Here is a 25301-nt window from a genome sequence, read left to right as displayed (position 1 = left end):
TAAATATAAAGCAAAACAAACCTAATTCAACAACAAAAATTTAAGAATCACCACCCACAAAGACATAATTTAATGCCAACAACCAAAAAATAATAATCAATGAACCAGTTAAAAACATCAAAAAACAATGCAATAAAAGAATCACCAGCCCCAAAAATAATTAAAACGGAAATAAAATCGAAAAATTCAATCAACCAATAAAAATATAATTTGCAGTTATACAATTAACAAACTAACAAAGGGAATTCTTCATCGAAATCATTCAACCAAAATGATAAAAAAGGAAAGAAAATGATAACTAAAAAATACTGTGCCAAAAAACAAATAAACAAGACAAAACAATGAAAAAAAAAAACTAAAACAGAACCAAACAATTGGAAACTTTATCCAAAATAAAAGAAAAAGCAGACAAACAAAAGAAAAAAAATCAAACAACCACTTAAAACACAATTAAGCTTTTGCACTAAAACAATTATTGAACTCCCAAAAATAAAATAAAAATGAGAAATAAAATAAAAATGAGTTATATCTGCTTGAAAGAAATACACCAAAATGACAAAAGGACAAAGAAAACTGATAACTATCAAAAAAACCCATGTGTAAAAAAACCAAACAATTAATTAGTACTTTTTTAGTTATTTTTTTCATTGTTTTATCTCATTAATATTTTTTTGGGCACAATAAATAAATTAAATTTAAAAAAACAACAACAATCGAATCAGCATTAAGATATTGCCATAAAGTATTTCATTGAAAAAAAATCAACCAAAATGAAAATGAAAATAATAACCCTAAAAAAACAAAAAAAGACCACTAACTGGATAAACATAGAATAAAATAAAGAATGGAAGATGTGTCAAAAACGAAACATAAAGCCCGCACTCCCAAAAATAATTTGAAGAAAATAACAAAAGTTATGAACCAACAAATAAAATAAAAAGACAACTTAACAAAAACAAAAAATAAAAAAAATAAACCATGTAAAAAAAAACAAAAAAAACAACCACCTTCAAAGAATCCCAACACAAGCACACAAAAACTAACCGTTCCTGTTTGACAGATAGATCACATGACTCTGTTGCATTTTGTCCACGGACACCAACGTGGTCTCGGCGCGGTTCACCAAATAATCTGAGGGAAAAAGTTGGAGAAAGCAGAAAAATAAGGGACTCATAAAACATTTTTGAATGAATTCTGTTTGACTTCATACCGGTGTGATTTTTTTGCAAATCAAAACGCATTTTTAGAGCAAACTCAAGAAACTAAATCTCTGATGAATGTATATCCTTGTAAACTATGGAAATACATACCTATCAACCTGTACAGTTTTGCCGTACAAAGTACGTTTATTATGCATTTTAAGATGTGTACGACATGTAAATTGTGAGTATGTTACGCTATTGGGTTCTAAATTCTGTTTCCGGCCCTGATCCGTGACAAGATTACAAAATTGAATATCAGTACCACTGCTTTTGTGATTGCTCCTATGACAGAATGCCGGTTCTTTTTCGATGGCAACGCACAACTTGAGCTAGTGTGAGGGCCTGTGTCCACCAAAACGTTTTCCTGCTCAGAATGAATTTTTCCAAACGCTTGCAATTGCAGCGACGCGTCTTTACGCGTTGAAAATGCCAGCAGTGCGACGAGGCACTGGGAAGGTTCACTGCGCAAAATGTTCGATGCTAAACCTTTTTTTCTGGTTGTTTTGGGGGAAAACACGATGCTCGTCAATGTCATTTGGCGCCAGCTGGTGCGGGTTACCTGGTTCCCTGTCCTTTTTTAAGGCCAGTCCTGTCACGTTCCTATTGTCAGTCCGTCAGCGAACCTCTGTTGTTACAAGGCAAGCATTTTGACACTGACTCCCGCCTGTTTTTGCACCTGTTTTCCAACCATCCGTTCCTGATCTCCCCGTTTGTCCCCGGCTCCGACCTGTTTTTGATCCCGACCACGTTTTGCTCTCCTGTTGGCTTACGATCCGTTTTTGATGCCGACCACGTTATTCTCTCCCGTCCTGGCTTACGACCCATTTTTGATCCCAACCACGTTTCGCTCTCCTGTCCCAGCTATCGACCTGTTTTTTCCCGTCCTCGACACCACGATCTCCCGCTCCGGAAGATTACCTTCTGCATTCGGAACTTGTTCCGATTCTGTGCGCGGCTTGCTTCCCGCGTCCAGCGAGCACCGGATCGCGGGCGCTGCATTTCCCCTCCATCTCAATAAACTTGTGACAAAACGTTACGCGATTGGGTCTACCCTTTGTGCTGGTCTTGACAGCAGGCAGGGGAGGAGAAACACAGATATAACTGAATGTTACCTTTGCATATTTTGACAGAAATGTGTGTATGTATCCCTTAACCACACAGATGGTAAGGGCACCAATTCCTGTAGTGTGTCTTGGGCAAGTACAGCCTGGTGGCGCCCATCCCTCTCCAGGCAAACGAATGTTTTGCATGCAAGATGAACTTGCTACACAATGTGAAACACTTTGACAAAAATACGATGCACAAGAACACACCATGGCGTTTGTGATCATTTATATAATAAAAATATAAAAGTTATTTTGACTAATTTACATATATTCAGAAATATTACAATATTTTTAATATATACAAATATATGAGACTATGGTAGGACCAATAACACCCTGGCTGTTTATCTTAATATCTTCCTACGTATGGGAAACACTGTACACGTACCAGGTGAGCAGATGCAGCGGACATGGATGGGGTCATCCAGTTTGGCCACAGCGTCCAAGATGATACCCTCTGCTTCCACCACGGCGCATTGAAGCAGGGAAAACTGTTCCTCCTGTAGCTTATGAGCCAGTTCACCTTCACGATTGGCCTGCATGCATCCAGTACGCCAATCAGTGGCCAGGCCTAAACTTGCATGTTTAAATCTAAACTGCCGCTCACCTGCTGCTGCAACTGGGCGTGCAGGGTTCCCAGTTCCATGTTGCTGCGCTGGCGTTCCTGCTCCAGAGAGCTCTTCTGCATCTGGGCTTGCTGCCGGAGAGAGCCCAGCTCGGCCTCCTGTTCCCGCTTTGAGCGCAGCAGCGTGTCTCGCTCTGCCTGCAGGCCCGCTAAAGTGCTGCTCAACTGAGAGCCGCTCTGTTGGGAAGCCAAAAAGGTTTTAGGGTGCTTGGGTGGCAGTGGTGTGTACTTATATGGTAGGGGGTAGAGTTTGACCGATTACCGGGCCGGCAGATTATCGAGCCGGCCAATTACCGGCAACGATATTTGGGAATTTGGCGGATATCGGTATCTGCATTTTTATTCATTGAAAGGGACCATTATTTAGGCTCAGATGCAGCAGTCTCTTTCTCTCTCCCTCTCTTTCCCCCCTCTGTCTCAGACGCTACCCGACCCACGCCTTCGTATTGGATAAACGACCAGGGGTGGAGCCACTGAAGAAGGAAGAATAACATTAGAGCCGACAACAGCAACTCTGTTAACTCCTAAGTCCCAACATGCCTGTGAATCAAGACCGGTAGTAATCAATCTATCCATCTATCTATCTATCTACCCTGGTCATATCCCTCAAGCAGGGTGACCGAAAGCAAGACAAACACATACAAAGAAAAAGAAAATTAAAAAAGGAAAAAGTAGCAAAAAACACACACCAATTTTTTTTTGACCATGGCCAACCCAAATGCCCAAACACAGGAACAAGTTAAGCACCTCGGCACCCAAGTTGCTCATGCTTTCGTCCCTCCAGATGAAACGGGACACATGAAAGCGGCCATGTCACTCGGGTCAGGGTGACACCACACACTCTTCTGTTCAACAGCAGGGCCCGACAGCTTTCACTGGTTTACCCCTGCCGCATCATACAGGTGCCCTGCCCAGCCCTTAAACGCGTCCAAACATCCCACTATCCTTTCACAACACCTCTCTACTCATTCCTATCACCAACAAGAGCTTTAGCTTCCATTATATTTAGACCTCTTTCTTGCAGAGCACTCATAACACCATCCGTCCACGTCAATCGTGGCCTTCCTTTTGGTCTCCTTCCATTTACTTCTGCTCTGTAGATCCTCTTCAACATTCGCTCCTCATCCATCCTCTTCATGTGTCCAAACCAACCGAGTACTTTCTTATCCACACGCTTGCTCAGTTCCACTACTACTCCAGTTCTGTCTTTCACAATGACATTTCTAAATCTATTCATTCTTGTCACTCCTAACACACACCTCAAACACTTCATCTCGGAAACATTTAATTTCCTTCTCAAATCTGCGTTCAGGCTCCAAGTCTCTGCACCATACAACACAGTCGGCACAATCACACTCTCATACAGTCCCCTCTTAACATCTATACTCATACTCTTGTTGCTCCGGTGGTAATCCTAATACAAAAACGTATCATTACTTACCAGCTCTTTGCTCTGCAAGCTGTTGTTGACACGAGCAAGTTCGGCCCGGGTGGAGTCAAGCTCGCGGTGCAGCCTGTCGATCTCCAGTTTCTGCTGGGCGTTAATGTTCAGCTATGGGGCAAACAGCAACTCTGAGTCAAGTACCACCTCCATGACTATATTACTACACATTTGCTATCAACAGGTAAACAGAAGTCCTTTGGTTTTCATAGTTATTGGGGACCAGGACCACCTGCGAAAAGTCAAAATACGCGTCATTAGAGAGGACTCGTCAACTTACCAACTGAGATGAGAGAGAGAGTGAGATATATATATATATAAAAGAGAGAGAGAGAGAGAGAGAGAGAGAGAGAGAAAACAAATTGACAATGGTTTAATTTCAAGGTATACAGTATTTTCAATTAGTCAAAAAAATGTTTGGGTGGGCTATTAAAAGAGACTTGCCGACTTACTGACTGAGAGCGAGAGAAAAAGAGAGAGAGAGACAGAGGAAGAAAGAAAGTTAAAACCCAGTTTGTATTTTAAGTTACTCAATGTTTTTGGGAGGCACACCTTGAATAAAAGCCTTGCTGATTGAGAGTGAGTGAGAGAGAGAGGAAGGAAGAGAAACAGCGATGCATCGTTTTGGCGGCATAACGATAGGAGCGGGACACAAACTCTTCCCAGCAAGATGCAGTAGAGTGCAGAGCAGGTGTCCGGTTTTGGTCCAGCATGAGAGATGCTGTGATATGAATTGGCCAATAGGAATCTCAAGTCGAGAGGTGCTGGCCAATCGGCATGAATGTTAGCTGATGGAAACGTCCCTTCAATCTGTTGTTTTTATTTATTTATTTTCCCAGTGAAGATTGAAGCAGCGATCTCTGAAGAAGGTCAGAAAGGTAGGGAGGGGCAAGGTTATGAATGGACATGTAAGTGTAGAGCAGGATTAAAAGTCGAGGCTAGATATTAGTTTGTCTTATTTTTAAATGCCATCAATTAAATTATTACTACGTACATTTCAGTAGATTACGATGCTTATGTTTAATGGTTATTGGAGTTACTTGCCTTCAAGTTTAGTTCAATCTCAAACCTGAGATGTCTGTCATGAGCCGACCTGATGCTAAGCTTTGGATGTTAAACTATTTATTTTGTGGTTATTTGTAATTACAATGATTAGTAATTTATTTGTTTTTTATATAACCTGAAGCAATTTGTACTCCTTGTTTAACACAGTTGGTTTTCCGCTCTTGTGTTTAAGGTTTTCAACCTGATATCTTCTAACTCCCTGTTAACCCACAGATAAATCCCTATCAATTACTGCCAACCCGGAACCCCTTCATCACCACCTTGAACTTCAATAAAAAACAAAGAAGGGAAAAAGACTGAGTTGTTCCTTGTGTGACCAAAACTTTTGCAAGTTGGAGGTCAAACTAAGAACAAAATCAAACTAAACCAAACAACTTGTCACTGTGTCTTCCATGGAGGCCAGTTCAACAGCGCCCAGCACAGAGGCCCGCCAGACCCATCACTCTCACTCACCTGGTATCACATTCCGATCTCACCACATAGGAAGCAAAACCAAAAAAAGCCTCCTTACACTTGTTTGGAAAGGTTTGTATCAGCACTAAAGGACAGTACTACTTTTCAAATGAAACCGATATCAGCCGTATTGTTCTTACCTGCTGTTGCAGTTGAGCCCTGAGCGACTCCAGCTCGCGGTTCAGGCGATCCTTCTCCAGGTCGGCAGTGCTCTGCTGTTGCCTCAGTGAGGACAGGTCGCCATCTCGCTGCTGGGCTGAGCGAAGCAGGGCGTCGCGCTCCGCCTGCAGGGCGGCCAAGCTACTGTTGACTTGGGAACCTTCCTGGATGAAAGGGGAACGTGATGCTAACGGTTAGCAGCTAACCAGTAAGTAATGTAGATGATCTGCATTTATATAACAAACTGAGTGTGCAACAATAGATTTTTACACTGCCCAAAATTAAGTATTTACCCCATTTGCTGAAAACATTGCCTATAAATAGTATATATTGGTATTTATACTTTTTAATTTACCATTTTTACGGACAACAAGGCGCACTTAAAGAACTCTTATTGCCCAGAAATTTGAAAGTGCACCTTATTTACACCGCAAAATACAGTGGATAAGATTGGAAATGCATGAAATATTTATACGTTATTACACAAGGTTATACAATAGTAGCTTGGTTGTGCAATGATTAATCAATGGAAAAACATCACTAATCACAATCACAAAACATTGTTAGCAATGGGAATCAAACACAGGTTACGCAGGTGAAAGCGAAGCTACTTAACCACTAGATCACAACTGATACAGATGACATATAAAAACAAAAAATGTCGTCCTAAAAGATACAAATAAACGCTAAGTGTGAGTCATCATCAGATACACCAAAGAATTGTTTCCCCCTGTGCTTTTTTGCGTTTGCAAACGCTCCCCTACTTACGACCATTCGACTTACGTAAAACGGTAGATACAAACATTTTTTTCGGAATGTCGAATGATATCCGTTTCTTTTGAAACGAAAGTGGAATAAAAAAATCTTGATGCGGTTGAGAAAATGGTGGGATCGCTTTTTTTCCAGCCACTTTTTACCACGGAGGATGACGTCTTGAAGCTTATCTTCCAAAAGTAGGTTAAACTCAACTTTATTTATCTTTATAGAGCATATTATTTTATGAAATGTTTATTTTCTAGGACAAAAAAATACAGGTTACGTATACAAGCCTTAAACATACTTATATAAACCTTAAACATACAAAATATAGCACTGAAGCAACTTACAAAAAAATTCACGTTTCTCATTGGTAAGTAGGGCAGCATCTGTATTTTTATCTTTAAGGACAACATTCTGTTTTCTCCATTCTCGAACATTTGTTTTAAAAGATTTCTTGAGCAATGAGAAAATAATCTATCAAGTGTTAAATAAAATAATTTATGATCTAAATTTAAGGATTTTTTTTATTTTATTTGAGAAAAAGTATAACAATTCTTAAAATAAGAAAATATATACTTCATATGAGAAAAATGTTATGCCAATGCACTGTACCCAATTCACAGATTTGTTTCTCATTTTATTGTATATATATATATGTATATATATATATATATATATATATATATCATCCTTTAATATTTTATCCCTTTTTCAAACTAAAAAACATCCCTAAAATATGCTAAGCACACGTTAGATTATTTTGCTCATTTTAAGTTACATATTTTTTAAATTACACTTAAAATAAGCAATTTTCATCCACTTTGTCAACTTTAATGAAAATGCTAATATTCTGCTAGTAACATGCAGAAGCACTCACAAACCAAGCTAGCCAAGGGGGCAACACTAGCCATCGCCATATGTTTTCTTCTGAAATGCCAAATTTTGGGGCAAAATACTTTTAGAACTAAAAAAATCAATTAATTGTGTGTCCTGGTGGAAGTATTGTAACAAGAACACTAAAGTTATGCCATCTTTTGGGGCGGCAGTGGCTCAGGATGTAGAGCGCTCGTTTTGGGATCAAGAGATCGCAGTTTGAATCCCGGCTCCTCCGTGTTACATGTCGAAGTGTCCTTGGGTAAGACACTGAACCCCTGATACCCCCAATAAGCAGGTTAGCACCTTACATGGCTGCACGGCCGCTATTAGAAAATGTGATGCACACTGTAAAGTGCTTTGGGAGGTCTTGACTTGAAAAGTGCTATATAAATGCAGATCATTTCATTTCATTTCATCTTACCATCTCCTTGCTCGCCAGAGTACTGCGAAGCAGCGCTAACTCAGCTCTTTGCTCCAGGAGTTCTTTATTTAGACGGTCTGTCTCGTTCTGCTGCTGGTGCATCTGACAAGATGAGCCGTTATCAAAAATTAGCAGTTTGCCTTAGCAGTGAACGTTAGCGGCGTGAGTTCACAAGTTCTCACTAAGTTGGTCTTGTCCTGGCGCAGGTTGTTCAGCTCGCTTTCCAGCTTTTGTTTGCTCCTCCAAACGTCATCGTGGTCTTGTTTGGTGTGGGCCAGCTGCTTGGTCGTCTCCGCGTTCTGTAAAGCCAGAACGAAAAGAACGGATATTCTTTAGAGTGACTTTCACGATACGGTTCGCTCTTATCAAATAATTACAGTATTTTCTGGACGTTAAGGCTCACATAAAAATCCCAACTTGGCCAGAAAATTGAAAGTGCGCAGAAGTAAATGGAAGGAGACCAAGGGGAATCTGGTTCTGAAGAAGGATTGACCACACTTTTCAATTTGCGAGCTTCGTCGAAATGTCGATAAACTTGTTGTCTTAAGTTGATTCAAGTCATGCTGATTGTATTGACATTTTTATTTCTTTATTGTAAAAAAAACGAGAGAGCTATTTAAGTTTTTATGTACCTATATACGAGTTGCTGCTAAGCCCGATTTTATTTCCTGCACTGTTAGTTTTTGGTTTAAGCTTAGTCATGTTAGTTATGCTGAAATTCTAATTTACTGTAAAAAGTTTCAGGGAGCTTTTTTAAGTTTTTATGTACCTTTAGACGGGTTCCTGCTGAGCCTAATTTTATTTCCTGCACTGTAAGGTTTGGTTTAGGTGAAATATTAATCATGTTAGTTGTGTTGAAATTTCAATGTATTTATTGTAAAATGTTTCAGGGAGCTATTAAAGTTTTATTTGAATTCCTAACAAATATTCCTTGTTTCTTTTTGCATTATCAAAACATCAAATGCCAATTTTTAAGCTTTTACAGCAAACAAATATCGTCTCTATATCGGTTATCGGCCTCCTCCTAATACTAATAATCAGTATCAGTATCGCCACTGAAGAACCCATATCGGTCAATATTTAATATTGATTTCATAAATGTTTTATGTTTACATTTCTGAATTATAAAAGTAGTTCCTGTACCTTCTTCATGAGGTCAGCATGACTGGTGACCAGTTCGGCGTGTTTCTCTTTAAGTTGAGTAAATCGAAGTTCGGCAGCCTGTGCACGACCTGTAGGAAGGAAGTAGTTAGCCACGAGTGAACAGGGATGAAAAAAAAAACACCAAGGAAATCAAGCTTTTCTTACTGTCAGCCTCTTTGAATCCGATCTGAGCGCCCACATTGGCTACATTGGCAGAGCGTAACGTTCCCACCTCCATGCGCAGATGCTCATTTTCCACCTGCGCCATTTGCTTGTGGGTACGTTGCTCCTCCACTTCTGCCTCGAGGTGGTTGACTTGAGCCCGGAGCTCCGTCACGCACCGCTGGGCCTGCCCACAAACAAAACATGCGTAATAAAGATGCACAATACAGTGTCAACACGAACATTTCGTTACACAAGTTTTAAAAAATGAATAAATAAATCACGCTTGTTTTGTGTAGGAAAATCCAGTTCACGAACAGTCCCATATGCTACCACTAGAGACTGTTCACTGATCATGACCGCTTACCATCATCATCAGCTCATGCAGTTTACGCATGCAAACTACTACTAGCAAAAAAAAAAAAAAATTGTGCTGTAAATTCTTTCGGTGTACGTTAAGTTCAAGTTACAGTAACTGTAATTTAAAGTGTACAGTAAGTGCTTACGTATTACCAACAGTCTACCGATCTTGTTTGTACCCGTCAAGCTCTGCCAATTACTTATATAATCAATGACTGCAAACGATAATAAACTGATCCGGTCTAGCAAGTTTAATTCCACCAGAGGGCTCCAACAGGCTTAGGAACAGGGCACAAGTGTGTCCAATCTAAACACCCCTGTGCCTAATCATCCTAGACCTTTATATATGTTTGTCTGGACACCAAACTTTGTTGGATCATTGATCCGTGTCAACTTCAGGTTTGTGTTTTGTTTCTGTTTTTTGTTACTTTATTTATTGAATTTTCCAGTTCCAGGTTTGGTTTTTGTCTCTGGTTTCTTGTTTGGGCATTTTGTTAGTTGCTTTGTGCCTACTTGTTTGGTACTTTAGTCCTCGTTTTATTAATAAATACTGTCCTTGATTTGAGCGACCTTGCCTCCAGTTTCTGCCTCCCCCAAATGGGTCCATTATCCATCAAAAATCTAACATAAACCCTACAAACACAACACAGCACTTATTTACTCACAGCAAGAGAGACTATGTAGAATATCCTGACAATATTAGCAATATACAATGACGTTGTTGTCTGCTACCAGTGACAGACATGAGCCTGTCTTCTGAAATTCTGTCCTACCAATGCCCAGTGCGAACGCACACGCATAATGCTGATAGCCATTTGTGTCTTTGAAAGCAGTGAGTACTTTGATTTTTGTTTGTTTTTAGTCTTATTTGACCATTTCATTGCTTCAAAATACTGTTTTCTGATATAATTTTTAAGCTTGGTGTGTTTTTTCTGTGGTAGCTTTCTACCTTGTTGTTTGTCAACTACGGTAATAGCGGAGTATATGTGGGCATCTCAACCCTCTTTTCTTTGTCAATCAAAGTTCTGTTTTCAACTATTCTGAAATTCACTGTTGCTGGTTTTACTCAATTATAAAGAAACAAAAATGTTGCAGTTCAACCCAAGATGGGACGTCACTAGGGTAAAATGGTTTGGCAGAAAACCAGATTAGAGCCAAGATGGGCAAGACATGATCAATGCTGTGATTTTGTGGTGGACCCAAATGCAGGAAGCAAGGATAGGTGCTCAAAAACAATGGTATTTCATCAAAATATAATCAAAAAGTATCAAACAATGGTTAATGAAAAACTAAACCATCCAAACCAGGAAAACGAAAACCAAACCTCAGAAACATGGATGACCCTGGAAAAAGTTGATGGATGATGACCCGACAACATGCTCCGTCCAAAATGTCCTTATGAAGTATTGGGTCAATTAGGGACAGGTGATGGGGATTTGACACACTTGTCCTAATACCAAATCCAAATGGAAGAGGTCGCACCAGACCTCAATAATCTGTCTTTTTAAAATATTGTGTGTAACGATAAAAAAACATTTAAAATACGAGGAAAATGTATACGTCTGTGACTCCTTCTTGCAAGCACGCACATACATTTGCTATTGTGCTCATAATAAACTTTATTTCGTTATTTTTGTATGTTTGATTACTATTTGAATGTCATTTTAGTGACATTTGTTTAACAAAAATAGTTTAGGCATTATTACAATCATTTTTTACATCATGTTCTGTTGAACTACGATGTTTTAATTGATGTCACCATTCTGTCATTTTTTTCCCCACATTTGAGAGGAAATAAAGGGTACCTCAGATTTTATTAGTTCAAGTTCTGGTTTTAGGGCATCCAATTCTCTCTTCAGGCTCTCGTTTTCACTGTTGTGCTCTCGGTGGTCCACATCAGGAACGCCCATCTGATTCAATAGGTAATACTATTGGAGATAAACATTGGAAAAGGCATTCGTCAATGGTGGAGTGTTATTATGACAAGTACTTCATACGATATTAACATTTTATTTTGCAAACTTAAGACAACTAGAAAAAAAGGAAAAGACCTGCTGTGAATCCCGGAAGTCGGTTTGCGGGTCAGCCTCCTCGTCTTCAAATCGATCCTCGTTTTCGATCACCACCACTGGTCTTTTGTACTCGGCCAAGGCGGCTGCACGCAGGAAATTCGGAGGAGCCTGTCCAGCGTATTGACGAACAAATACAAATCAATACAGTGACCCCATGCTACTTTGCGCCTTAGTTATCGATGGTTTAAAAAAATATTGAATTAAAAAAACAACGGAGGCGAACCACCAAGGAACGTTTCGGGCAGGCATTTTTTTTCACCAGGTGATGTTTGATGATTTGATAAAAAATTATGAAATAAGAATAATGCCAGATCCCGTGTACCATATCAATATACTGTACCACTTAAAATTTGTCTTCCTCCCCAGTTACTGAAGACTTTTGACCGTCATTTTTATCCTAAATAATTGTTCCAAAACAAGATGCAGGCAAAGTTCTTCTGTAAAAGTTCACAACATTCTGCAAACGAGGATCCCGGTGTATTACCTTTGGTGCAGACTGCGCAGGGTGAGAGACAGAAGGGAGGGAGCGCTTGCGTTCACTGCATAGCCACGCCCACCCCTATCGATCACCCAATCAAATTGCTCTGGGTGCTCTGCTGGCGTTTTGGCATGTTTACAGTTTTATATGGGGATTTTTAACATAAATTGTCTGAACAGTGAATATGGATTATCTAATGAGCTTCCGTATAAAAGATTCAGTCAAAACGGGGTTTGTTGGAGAACTTTAGTTAAAAATGCACCCTATATTTCAGTCTTGACTCGGTTTTGTGTGCACCACAATGGGTTTAGCATGCACAAAGTTGGAACGACACGAAGGAAGTTTACACATATAATTTTTTATCTCAGAGCAATATGCACTCATGAAAAGAGCCATATATGGCTTGCGAGCCATATGTTGGTATGATAAATAGTGATAGAAATAAAATGTAGCAAGGCACAGACTAACCAGATTCTATCTCTAAAATACTGTAAATCTGTACAATTAAACAATTTTCTTTTTGCTCTCTCCCTCTCTCTCTCTTTCTCAGTAAGTCAGCAAGTCCGCTCTAATGAAGGCCGCCCCGAAAAAAGGTCCGACACTACTTTGCGGATTTTCCCTTTCCGTGAGTGGTTGTGGTCCCCATTAATCGCGAAAACCGAGGGTTCTCTGTACAGATAAACACAATTAAAATTAAAAAATACCTACATCTGGGAGCTCTGGGATCTGGATGATGGTTTTAAAGAACTCGATCTCTCTGGCTTTGTTGAAGAACTGTTTAAGGCTGGAATAAAAAGTCATTAGATAAATCTGCCGCAGGTCGAGAAAGCTAGTCTTTCAACGAATTACAATATTTTGCACCTATTAAACAGCTCTCGGAATCGCTCTCTGTGGCCGAGAAGAACATCTGCAGCAATGCCTGTCAAAAACATGGATTTTGGTACAATTCAGCAAAGAAGAATGATCTAAGTGGTCCTCTAAGTGGCCCTCTGGGTGTTTTTGTATTTGGCCCCTTAAAAGAAAAATGTTTGTGTACTTTGTTTTCAAGGAAAATACTTTGGTGGTTAACTCTCAACTCGGTGACAACACAGTAATAACATAATAAAAGCTATTACAATAAAGCATATCAATCTAGTAGCCTTTTGGCAACCAGGGTGGGCAAACCTGCCGGCCATAAGCTTGTTACTCCGGCAAAAAAGCACTACCATTAAAAAAAAATAGTTGTTGTTGTCCCCAGTGTCCCATGTAGACCATTCCTCCATATTACTTTTTTTTTAATTAAACTTTGTGTACTGCATTGTGTACATTAAAATCATGTAAAAATCGATATTCATTTTTTAACCCTTGGATGTATGACATGCCAGTTTATACACTCTTGAGTCGGATGGAAAATGATCCAGATTTAAATCAATGCATTTTTTTCAATTTATTCATGAGGTTTCTTTCATTTTGGTTAGAGATTATGTCCATCCATCCATACATACATACATTATTTGCACCCCTTATCCTCAGTAGGGCCGCGGGGGAGTTGGGGCCAATCCTAGCTATTCTCGGGCAGTGGTCAGGGGACACCCTGAACTGGTTGCCAGTCATGAAACTCACTTGCTCATTCACACCTAGGGACAATTTGGACCAGCCAATTAACCTGAAACGCATGTTTTTAGAATGTGGGAGGAAACCAGAATCCCAGGGGGAAACCCACGTAGACACGGGGAGAACATGCAAACTACGCACTGTGAGGCTGCAGTAGCTGGACTTGAACCTTGAACCTCAGCATCGTGGGGCCCAGTCGCCATGACGCCCTAGAGATGATATGTTTTGTTCCCTCCCAAAAAATTAATCGGGCACTTTTTATTTTTATTGTGACCCCACTTACGCATCCAAGGGTTAAATTGTGCATTTACTAGCATCTGTTATCAAATGTTACGGGGAAAAAACTATTTTTAAGTGCACACAATCAGATTTAGTGCTTCAAAGGAGTACAGTATAATATAATTATTTGCTTTAGTTCTGAGTGTTTCTAAACCAATTTGATGAAACGGTCTATTGATAAACACATATTAAAACAAATATAACATTAAGTAAATTTCCGCCAACTGAAATTTAAGGAAGAAACTCCACTTTGGCTTTGTACAAACCGTACCGGATTTCAAACTGCATGCTCATTCACATCGATTTCTTACGTTTAAAAAAAAGAAATCAGCGGGGAAATGTCTAGTAAAGAAAAGTAACACATAATGCCGCCATTGAAACACTTGTCTGTCTGAAAGGCCTTAATGATCGATATACAAGTATAAAGATATCAGAGGGCTTCTCCTTTCAGTGCGAGTGAAACAAATTATCAAAGTCCAAAGACATGCAGACAACATTCGCCTCATCCAAAAACCAACAACAAAGGACCAAAAAAGGGAAGAAAAAGAATAAGCTACATCATATTTTAAGCAGCAGTGTTTAAAATGTAGAAAAAAGTAGCGGCTGTAATTTGGAATTTATGGTAAATAGAAATGTCTGCATTTATATTTTTTTATAATTACATATTAGGAAAAAGGCAGCACGGAGGAGCAGTGGTTAGCTCGTGTGCGGCACAGTTCTAAGGTCTTGGGAACTTCCTGTGTGGGTTCAAATCCAGCTACCGGACTTCCTGTGCGGAGTTTGTATGTTCTCCACGTGCTTGCGTGGGTTTCCTCCGGGCACTCCGGTTTCCTCCCACATTCCAAAGACATGCATTTCAGGTGAATTGGCCGGTCCAAATTGTCCCTAGGTGTGACTGAGCGAGTGAGTTGTCTGTCCCCGTGTGCCCTGCGATTGGCTGGCAACCAGTTCAGGGTGTCCCCTGCCCACTGCCCGATGATTGCTGGGATGGGCTCCAGCACCCCCGCGACCCTACTGAGGATAAGCGGTGCAGCTAATGAGATGAGACGAGATATTAGGAAAAAAGCATCTTTTTTCTCATGCTTTGCCAAAGTATTGGATTGAAACGCTATTGGCAGTTACGAAAAAATCAAACAAACCAAAAAATTTCTCCTCATGGCTTAAGTTTTTTAACTTGATGCAGCCCATGATTCAAATTGTTCCCCTAACCCCGCACTAGCGTCTTCTAAATCCTGAAGAAAGAACTTACGGCTATGAAGTTTGAAAAGCAGGCGCACGCAGAAGTGGTACAAGAAACTGCAGTCGGGGATCAACGGAATCAGCGGCATGAGGCGGCATTGTCCCGCCGGACTGTTTGGCTTGGCACCATTCGTCTCTACCTGACGAAGAACTGACAAAAAGAAACGAACAAATGATTTAAACCTGGTGTCCTTAACTTTAGAATATTCTGCTTGCTGATGCCATCTTCTGGCTAAAAACATCATTGCAGCCTCTGTCAAGCTTCTTTTGTTGTCGAGTATGTAAAATTCTTGTATAAACTCTTCTTTTTCATCTTTTTGGCGGTTTGGGTTGGCATTTGGACTGTATTTGAAAAAGTCATTTTCTGACTTTCACCTGCAGAGTATTCTACGTTTGGGCAGAATTCTGTTTCGCAATGTCAGAAAATGATCAAACAATGTCAAGACATGTGGAGTAAACTGTGTTTTCAGTCAATCACATAGATACTGTATGTTATCTGATTTATACTGGTGGAATGTGAGTTTGGAGAGGGGGACGTTGTCTTGCATTTGCACATCAAAAGTTGCCGTGATAACTCCACCAAAGCATTATGCACTTCGTGAACAGAACACATAGGGTAAAGCACATAGGTGTGGTGGAAACAAATATATAAAGGCTCTTTGAACTCATTTGGGCATTGTTAACACATACTTAATAGAGAAAAAAAAATCTACGTTCAACTTAAAGGTGGTGTCTGTCACGGTTGCCATGGCACCCGATTGGCCCCGCCCATGTGTCACGGTTGCCACGGTGCCCAATTGGCCCTGCCCCTGTGATGCCAGCTGCAGCTTGTTGACAGATTGGCTCCCTGTCAGTATTTAAACTCTGTTCTGTCAGTCCCCTTTTGTCGGTCCGTCTGCGAATCCGTTTTTGCACGGCAAGCCCTTTTTCACCTGTCCTGTGTTTTTGCTCCTGTTTTTCTCCCGCTACGATCTGTTTGATCTCGACCACGTCTGCTCTCCCGTCCCGAATTACGACCTGTTTTGATCTCAACCATGTCTGTTTTCCATTTCCGAATAATGACCCATTTTCTGATATCGACCACGTTTCTTTGCTCCCCTGTCCCGGCTACTGACCTGTTTTTCCGCTCCCGACACCGCCATCGCCCGCCACGGAAATACCACTTCCGTGTCTGAAAAACCAGCTCCCCGCAACCAGCGATCTCTGGATCGTGTGTGCAATCCGTTCCCTTCTTCCCAATAAAACTGTGAGTAACATTACGCGAGTGGGTCCTGTCTCCGTTCGGGTCCTGACAAGTGTCTGTTACTTCAAAATGTTCTACTTGCCTACATCTTTTGGCGCAACACCGGTTATATATATAAAAAAAACAAGAGCTGAACAAAAAATGCACAGAAAAGAAAATCACATACTGCAGATTACAAGCTACAAATAGTGAAACATCCAGTCAAAATCGGTAATCAAGCAGCAGAAAGAAAGTTGAGGATTTAGCGGATTCAGACAATGTGCCTGAAGTAAGCGACGTAGAAACGGAAGGCGGAAGCATTGTCTACCTCCTGAGTTGGCGGTGTTGGTTACCAGTAAAAGTGACCCTGGATTTTGTGACTTTGAGTTAAGCTGATAGTTTGGTAAGCATGTATGGGTTTATCGGAATAACTCATAACCAGGCATGTCAATTACGTTAGCATACCGTACACTTACTCAGCCTGTTGTTCTGTATTTTATTTGAATTTTAAATTTATTTTCCAGATGACATGTATGTTTTTAGTGTTGTATTTTATCAAATACTTTCCCTCCCAAAAATGCGACTTATACTCCAAGTGCCACTTCCATATGTTTTTTTCCATATTAATTATGCATTTATTGGCTGATGCAACTCCTGAGCGACTTATTATCCGGAAAATAAAGTAACTGTACTAGATTACATTTTTAAGGTAACCCTTCCAACCCTGCTTTTCAAACGTTATGAACCTCTGCAAAAATTATTTTCGATTGTTCTCAGCTTAGGGATGCTGCTGGAAAAGTGAATTTCCCTTCGGGGATGAATAAAGTATCTATCTATCTATCTATCTATCTATCTATCTAAAAATGGCAGATTATTTAAAGCAAACTGAACATTACTTACTTGTCACGGTTGCCATGGCACCCAATTGGCCCCGCCCGTGAGGCGGCAGCTGCGGCTCATTAACAGATTGGCTTTCCGTCTTTTTAAGCTCAGTGCGCTCTCTCTTACTTTGTCAGTCCGTCAACGAACCTCTGCCCCCACAGGACGTGGGTTCTGACTCGGTCCTGTTTTCCTCTTGGTATTTCCAGTTCGGTATTGTTCCCGTTTATTTTTGTCCTGTTTAATATCGGTTTCCAGTTTCGTTCCCGTCTTGTTTGTCCTGATTATTTTCGATATCCTGTTTTATTAACTATCCTGTCTGTCTGTCCCGTCCTGTATCTACCCCATCTGTCCGATATCAACACGGGCAATTGGAATCGATCTCGTCGGTCTCTGGCATCTTGTCTTTCCACGCCAGACCACTGTCTAACGTGCATGGCTCCCCATTTCCCGTAAAATAAAAGGCTTGTGTGAAAACGTCACGCGTTTGGGTCCTGATCCTGTTCTGGTTCTTGACACTGACTATCACAAATGAGTCTGAAACAGTCCCCACTCTTCACAGGGGTAGTATCTAATACGTGTATACAAACCTGTGTCTGCCATCTTGAGCCCGGCATCCAAATATTCCAACAGCTCCTGAGTCATATCCAGCCTGCAGTCAAGCCAAAAAGAAATGAAACTCAGCAACAAGAAATGAAAAAATAACAACGAAACAGATTTTTTTACACTCTGTTCATGTCGCTTCCGGCTTCTCGCTCCAAAGTATCGTCAGAAGCCTCCAGGTTGCCAGGAATCACTTTGTGCTGTCAAATTGAATGAATGAATTGAAATGACTGACACAACTGGATACTTTTAATTAAATTTGTTACGTGAAATATGTCTGTGTGGGTCCTTGTGATGTTGAGCTCATTATTTAAATGTAAACTACAAATAAGGAAATAAATTCAAAACAAAAATAAATTTGAGAAAATGTTGAACATTAAAGGACCTGTCCGTAACTTCAAAAAAGTCTAGTCACCCAGGCCATCTTCTGGCAGAAATTATCATTACAACAGTTGTCAAGCTCCTTTTGTTGCACGTGCAAGAATGCGAAATTCTTAGACGCGCTCAAATAAACTTACCTTTTTCATACTTATTGAGAAAATATTTAACTTTAAACTTTTTAAGGACACCTTAAACTACGCACCCCACCTTCAAACGTTTTATCAAGCTAATACAACATTGAATATATTTACTCAATTCAATAAATGTATATTTATAAACAGTATAAAATGTGAATTAACAGATTTAAAGCAAAAAAATATATATTTTGGAGTCACACCACAAAAAATATTGGTATTATAATTATTTAATAATGATAATGTTTTAAAAAAAAAAAAAATCAGTTACATTTTGGAAAATAAATAAACAAGTAAGTTGTTGCTTTCAAGTAAAAAAATGTATTGGCAAAATTAATTTAACTGAAATCTAATCTAGATCTAGTCTATGTAATCTAAATCTAAACGATTTGTGTGTGTGTGTGTGTTTGTATGTGAATTATTGGCTCCTAAACAAGCTGAATCGATTTTCGAAGAAATTTACGCAGTTGTATTTTAGGCCTTTGGAAGTCTCTTAAGATAGGTTTCATGTCAAAGCACTCCCAATAAATACCGACAAAATCGATAAACATCTGCTTTCGTGTGAGCTTCTTTTGTGGGTTCCCTATCAACCCCAAATTGGGTATTGCAGCACTAGACCAAAGACCACTCCAAGCAGCCAAATCCAATCTTCTATCGGCCCAGCAATGCAGGGCCATTCCCTTTTTTACTCATATAAAATGAAAAAATACATATTATATATTTGTTTGTTACAGCCTTGGGCAGTACAGCGTCTGAGTGGTTAGCGCATCAACGACACATTTCTGAGGTCATGGGTTCATATCCACCTACAACTCTTTCTGTGTGGAGTTTGCATGTTCTCCCCGTTTACCTGGTTGTGAAACTCCATTTTAAGGCAGAGGAACTTGGCAGATAAGGCGACGATGTGTCCGTAGCGATCGTGGAGGTTGCCCTGCCGGACGACCCACACGTTGTCACAATTGAATGCAGAAGGGAAGAAAGATTACCCGAATATGTTTGCTCACCCACAAGGCGCCCATGTCTTTCACATTGCGACAGTATCGGTGTGAGTCCCGTACAGCCTGGCGGAAGGAAAAAGGGTGAAATCATGAGCCAGTCTAATACTAAACCCAGGTTGTGTACACCTTTTTCATGGCCAAATTCAAGCACTTTTCATGCACTTACCTTCGAAGGAAGAAATCCAGCATCATTTTTTTGTTGTTGTTGAATTTGATGACTAAAATAGAGTCGTTATCTTGCTGATAGCACATACTTTGTGCTATTTTGAGCTGTTCCTATCTATGATCTACGATCTTTTTGTGTCAACGGACTCCTGTAAACTGACATTAATTCTACCGTTCTGCTTCAACAATGCACGGGCAGCTTAGCTACGTCACACTTGTTTATAAACACGGAAATAATACTGTAGTTCAATACAGAAGAAAAAAAGAAAGAAAGTACTGTTTAAAGAGAGAAAAAATTAGCAAATATGGACTAATTTTAATGATATTTATTGCTCTGAGGCAAAGTGTATTCAATCTTTCAATCTTGGAGACTGCAGCTCTTTTGCTTTTTGTTTAACGTATTTGAACGAAATTTTTGCGTGTTGCTTCAGAGGATCTGTGTTTAAATTGGTTAAAATACAATTGTAGCTTGTATTTTTTTGGCATTTATCATTTCTATATAGGACTGAAGAGTTAATATTTCTAATTCTTATTTCATTGTTTTGAATTTTGTTTTTGACTTTAAATAGGTTTAATGTGTAAAAATCTAGACTTATTTTGTATTTTACAATTTCTTTGTAGATCTGTGAATATTTTAATTTATATATCATGTGTTTTGCAGTAATCCCCTTTAAAACACATGAAATTACGAAATATTCTGGTGCATAATGTTTTATTATTATTGAAAATATATCATTAAAAAAATAGTAATCTGGGGAGCTGAGCCAAAAAATCCTGTTTTCTCAATAGAGCTGTCCTCTTGGATGTGCGATCAGTAGGGGGCGTTGACGTTTCAAATGACAATGTCATAACGACAAGCCACCAGAGCAGGTGTATTGGCATCATTTTCACGCACTTTAGAAAAAAAACTTCACTTATTGTGTGCTCAGACTGCCAAGATATTTAATAATTTCAAGCACTTCATCTAAATTTAAAGCATTTTCCTGACTTTGAAAACACAACATTAAAATTCAAACATTTTCAAGAATTTTGCAATCGTTCAAACGCATGTAAAACCTAATCTACCTGTTAAGCTTATGACTCATTAAAAGATCTGACAGGAACGTGACTGCAACCAATTTGTCCTTACGTTGCGATGTCCATCTCTTAGCACTTTGTGCACCAGGTAGCAGAACTTCCAGCTGATAATTGCATTGCTGGACAATGGCAGATTGATCATGTAAGTCCACATGGTCGCAGCTCCGCCCTCCTTGTGACTGCCCAGTAGGATGTCTTCAATTGTTGTCAAGGGAAAAAAAATTAGGCGATTTGGCTGTAAGATGCTGGGCTGTTAACAGGGTTGGGGAGTAACAGAATACATGTTACGGCGTTACGTCATTAGGATATAATAAAATGTAATAGTATTCCATTACAGTTACAGAAAAAAAAAAGACGGAATCAAATTACAGATACATTTTGTTAAAATAAGGATTACTTTGCAGGAATACAGTTGTATTCAAAACTATATTCACAAATACATAATGCGCCAATAGACAAATTGTGTCAATCATCATTTCAAACACTGATACGAGAGAGACACATAGAGATGAGGCGCAAACACAACGTAGTTACGTCTGTGTCGGTTGTGCAGGTTTGTCACACTGTGAGGCAGGTAAAAACACTTTTCTTTTTGTCTGTATTAAATTCCAACTTTAATGAAGCACTTCTCAGTTGAATTGGCGTGAGCCTGCAGTTTTAGGAGGGCAGTACAACAGTTGTGCGGTAGTAATGTGTTCAAAGACATGTAGTAAATATGATTGATGGTCTTCTTTTTGAATTTTGTTGTTAATAAGTGTTCAAAATGGCTATACAATCACTTGTCATGAGCTCTCTCTCTACTGGTAACCAGCACCAATCATCTCCCTGCTCTGTCATTGCACCCCCATCAGTTCCACCTGTCTGTTCTCGTTTACCACCAGCTGTTCTGAATTCCCTGTCAATCGAGCTCTGTATTAAGCCCTGCCTTACAGCCTACCTTTGTCAGATCATTTGCAAAGCCTACACCTAGAACCTGTTTGTGCTTCTTACTCTGACCTTCTACCCTGTTTAACCCTTCAGCCTTCTCTTCTGCCCCGGTCCTTCAGACTCGTGCTTACCTACTCCAAGACCTGCCACACCAACCTTGTTGCTCGGTTTCCTCTTCGTTCCATCTTTCAAACCATCTTCCTAAAAGGTAGTCCCAAATCTCCACTTCAAGATTTCTCTTCACCCCAAGACCTCCACGGTGGAGCTGGTGGACGACCTAGAGCCTGAAGACCCCGACGAGGCCGCGGAGCCCATGACCCGAACGCGCAACAACTCTGCTATCCACATTAAGATTTTTTACCCCAAACCCTAGTGAAACAGCTGGAAGATTTTGTTTTTTTAGCATGCTTCATGCATGCATTGTAATTTATTTTGTAGTATTGAATTGTGTAGTAGCCAGGGGTGGATTCTGATTAGTTTAAGTGAGGGGACTCAAGGGGGTACAACCAGGGTTGGGTAGGGTTACTTTAACTGGATTACTTTCAATTACTTTTGGATTGCTCCTTTTTCTCCCGTCCCTAGATAAAATTTGTTAACATGACACAATTGTGGTCCTCGTCTGTCTGATCCGTGACTTGTATTGCTATATTATGGGAATGATTTACTTAGCCAAGTAAATGGGAATATTGTCAATTTGGAATCCCCCGCTTCAAATAATGATATATTTTCTTCATTTACTTCAGAAAAATTCCTACACACTGTAGACGCCAAACTGAGGTAGCAAAAATGTATCTGGACCTGACTCAGTTCTAGTTATTTGCTTTTCGAATTTTGGGTTGCCATGGCATTACAAATTTTCCCACCTGGGAAATCTGAGGGGGTTAGGGTTAGGGTTGAACAAATTTGTGTCACCTCAGATTCTTGAACACAGTAAGTCAGGGGTCGGGAACCCATGGCTCACGAGCAATATGCGGCTCTTTTCATGAGTACTTTTGGCTCAGAGACTAAATTGATTCCACGTATGATTCTCCACTTCGCTTCCAATTTGAGTGGGCAAAGTGGACAAATGCACGTAAAGCCTAACAATATCTGAATAATTTAGCGGTACTGACCAGTATATATAGGGCACATTTTTAATACAGTTTACAGGTGTCACACAAACAAACCCCACTTTGGGTGTACATTGCTAAGGAATACAGACGCTTCCCTACTTACGACTATTTGACTTACGAAATACGGTAGATACAAACTTTTTTTGGGGATGTCGAGAAATATCCGGACATTGCTGTAAGTTAGATTTTGTATTGGGTGCACCTTTTTCCGAGAAGAGGACAGTACTGTAGTGCTTCTTTCCACCGCGTGGCGCAGTGAGAGGTCACCTAGCATTCACCCCAAAAAAGAAATCCGGCTTCTTCTTCTAGTTCGTGTTTAAACATACTGTATCTCTAGCGCGCAAATAACTTTGACGTTTTTATTGTTTAATATCTAGTGCATCCATTCAATGTGGTTGGTGTAAAGTGTAAAGAGGCGAGCCATATCTTTTGAAATGAAAGTGGAATAACAAAGATTGATGCGGTTGAGAAAATGGTTGGATCGCTTTTTTTTGTCCACTCTTTACCACGGACGAGGACCTTTTGAAGCCCATCTTCCAAAAGTGAGTTAAACTTCACTTAATTTATCTTTATAGAGCATATTATGGTATTAAATGTTTATTCAAATAAAAAATAAAACAATACAGTTTACTTATACAAGCCTTAAACATACTTATGTAAACCTTAAACATACACAATATAGCACTGAAGCAACTTACGAACAAATTCAACTTACTATTAATCGTCTGAAAGTAGGGCAGCGTCTGTACTTTAGATGGAAGCTCATTAAATAATCCATGTTCACTGTTGAGACAATTTATGATGACAATCCACATTACAAACTGTAAATATGCCAAGATACCAGAAGAGCACCCAGAGCAATTTGATTGAGTGAGTGGTAGGGATAGCTAGAGCTATGCCAAACAGAGGAAAAGCACTCCCTTCTGTGTCACACCCTGCGACTGCTGTGCCGACGTCGGGATCCTCGTTTGTAGAATTTTGTGACATTTTTACAGAATAACTGCTTGCACCTTGTTTTGAAACCATTATTTATATATTTTTTTAAAAAGAAGATCAAAATGAGCCTCACGTTCCTAAGTAATTGTGGGAGACAAGTTTAAAGTGGAACATTTGTTGACGTTTTGGGACACAGGCTCTGGCATTATTCTTATTTCATCAATTTTATTTTATTTATCAAATCATCAAATGTGTCACAGTGAAATAAAATGTGCCGAAGAATAAGCTTTTGTCTGAACAGCGGGTTGCGCGGTTTTGTTGAATTTTCGTTGAATTTCCCAAGGTAAAATCAAGATATTTTGCCTTTATGGCTCGTTGAGTCCAAAAGGTTCCCGACCCCTGCAGTAAGTACTACTGCAATTACCGTTAATACTTTGAGTAGCTTCAAATACTGCAGCACCACTACAAATACTTAAAGGTACATTGTGTAATATTTGACCACTAGAAAGTAATGTATTGTCTAATGCGAACAAAAAACAAATGTGTAGTGTAGCAGCAAGATGCCAGACAAACATGGTGACGACCTTTAAGTAGAGATCCTATTCTGTAAAAGAAAAGTTTCTTGATCTATGAATAGGTGTAAAAAATGGTGTGATAGTTCATGTATTTTTGCCTATTATTCAAATTAATGTTTTTTACCGAATAAAGGTTGTTTTGTTCCACGAGGAGGCTAATAAACATTGTTCCTTTATTTGTAGTACTACAGATACAAGTATTAATTAAAAGTACCTTAACGCCGAGTCTGCAGTCCCATTCAAAAAAAGCAGTATAAACCATCACGGTTGCAACAAGTAGGATTAAAGGTGAATCAAAATCATTATTTGGCATTATCCCAAGTAATGGGTAACGTGCTAGAACTGGTTCCATTCCAATATGCTTGATAATGGTTTTCTGGTACCAAGTATACTCCTAAGCCCAGTCCTGTTGCTAGATTGGTCTGGTGCCAACACAAAGGGGTAGCAGTGTTTTCAAAAGAGAAAATGGCGCTCACAATCCGGTACCAGCACCAAATCTTAGTCTGGGTTCTGAATGCAAATAAAAAGGATACTGCGCACATATTTTGATTTGGGCGGCGCTTCGGACGAGTTCAGGCATTTGCTGATGTATTGCAGCTGAAAAATAGGCATAAAAACAAATCTGAATACGACTTCATTAGGGACACCATTTACTGTTATCACAAAAAAAATCAAATACAGTAACTTCCCTGTAAATTGTTTTTACTCACCTGCTGTTTTCCAAACTGCTCCTTCTCAGCTGCTAGAGCCTTTTCCGTCTTGTTCTCGCTTTTATTTTTGGTTTTGCTCATCCCGCCGCTCATGGAAAGTAAAAATCTAATCGACCGTCTTTAGGCTGCAAAGAACCACGTCCAATAAC

At 39.6% G+C, this 25301-nt stretch overlaps 1 protein-coding gene across 1 annotated transcript in view; it reads right to left on the bottom strand.

The window, feature by feature from the left end:
- Positions 1-25297, bottom strand: part of hip1ra (huntingtin interacting protein 1 related a) — a 34945-nt gene extending 9648 nt beyond the window's left edge. The window contains exons 1-21 of the mRNA XM_088319638.1: positions 25153-25297; positions 24976-25039; positions 20945-21087; positions 19657-19713; positions 19503-19583; positions 18261-18337; positions 18125-18186; positions 15444-15584; positions 13184-13241; positions 13031-13106; positions 11824-11952; positions 11578-11700; positions 9416-9599; positions 9251-9339; positions 8290-8406; positions 8108-8209; positions 6033-6215; positions 4375-4485; positions 2916-3110; positions 2697-2844; positions 1045-1131 (exon numbers count right to left, since the gene is read on the bottom strand). Coding sequence (XP_088175764.1) covers positions 1045-1131; positions 2697-2844; positions 2916-3110; positions 4375-4485; positions 6033-6215; positions 8108-8209; positions 8290-8406; positions 9251-9339; positions 9416-9599; positions 11578-11700; positions 11824-11952; positions 13031-13106; positions 13184-13241; positions 15444-15584; positions 18125-18186; positions 18261-18337; positions 19503-19583; positions 19657-19713; positions 20945-21087; positions 24976-25039; positions 25153-25245 — 2320 coding nt within the window. The 5' untranslated portion in view covers positions 25246-25297. The remainder of the gene's footprint in view (positions 1-1044; positions 1132-2696; positions 2845-2915; positions 3111-4374; positions 4486-6032; positions 6216-8107; positions 8210-8289; positions 8407-9250; positions 9340-9415; positions 9600-11577; positions 11701-11823; positions 11953-13030; positions 13107-13183; positions 13242-15443; positions 15585-18124; positions 18187-18260; positions 18338-19502; positions 19584-19656; positions 19714-20944; positions 21088-24975; positions 25040-25152) is intronic.
- Between the last annotated feature and the right edge of the window lie 4 nt (positions 25298-25301).

Source organism: Urocampus carinirostris, chromosome 16, assembly GCF_059441175.1.
Source record: "Urocampus carinirostris isolate Australia breed hairy pipefish chromosome 16, RoL_Ucar_1.0, whole genome shotgun sequence".
NCBI lineage: Eukaryota > Metazoa > Chordata > Actinopteri > Syngnathiformes > Syngnathidae > Urocampus > Urocampus carinirostris.
Note: the sequence above shows the minus strand (reverse complement) of the source record. Positions and strands in the feature narration are given on the sequence as shown.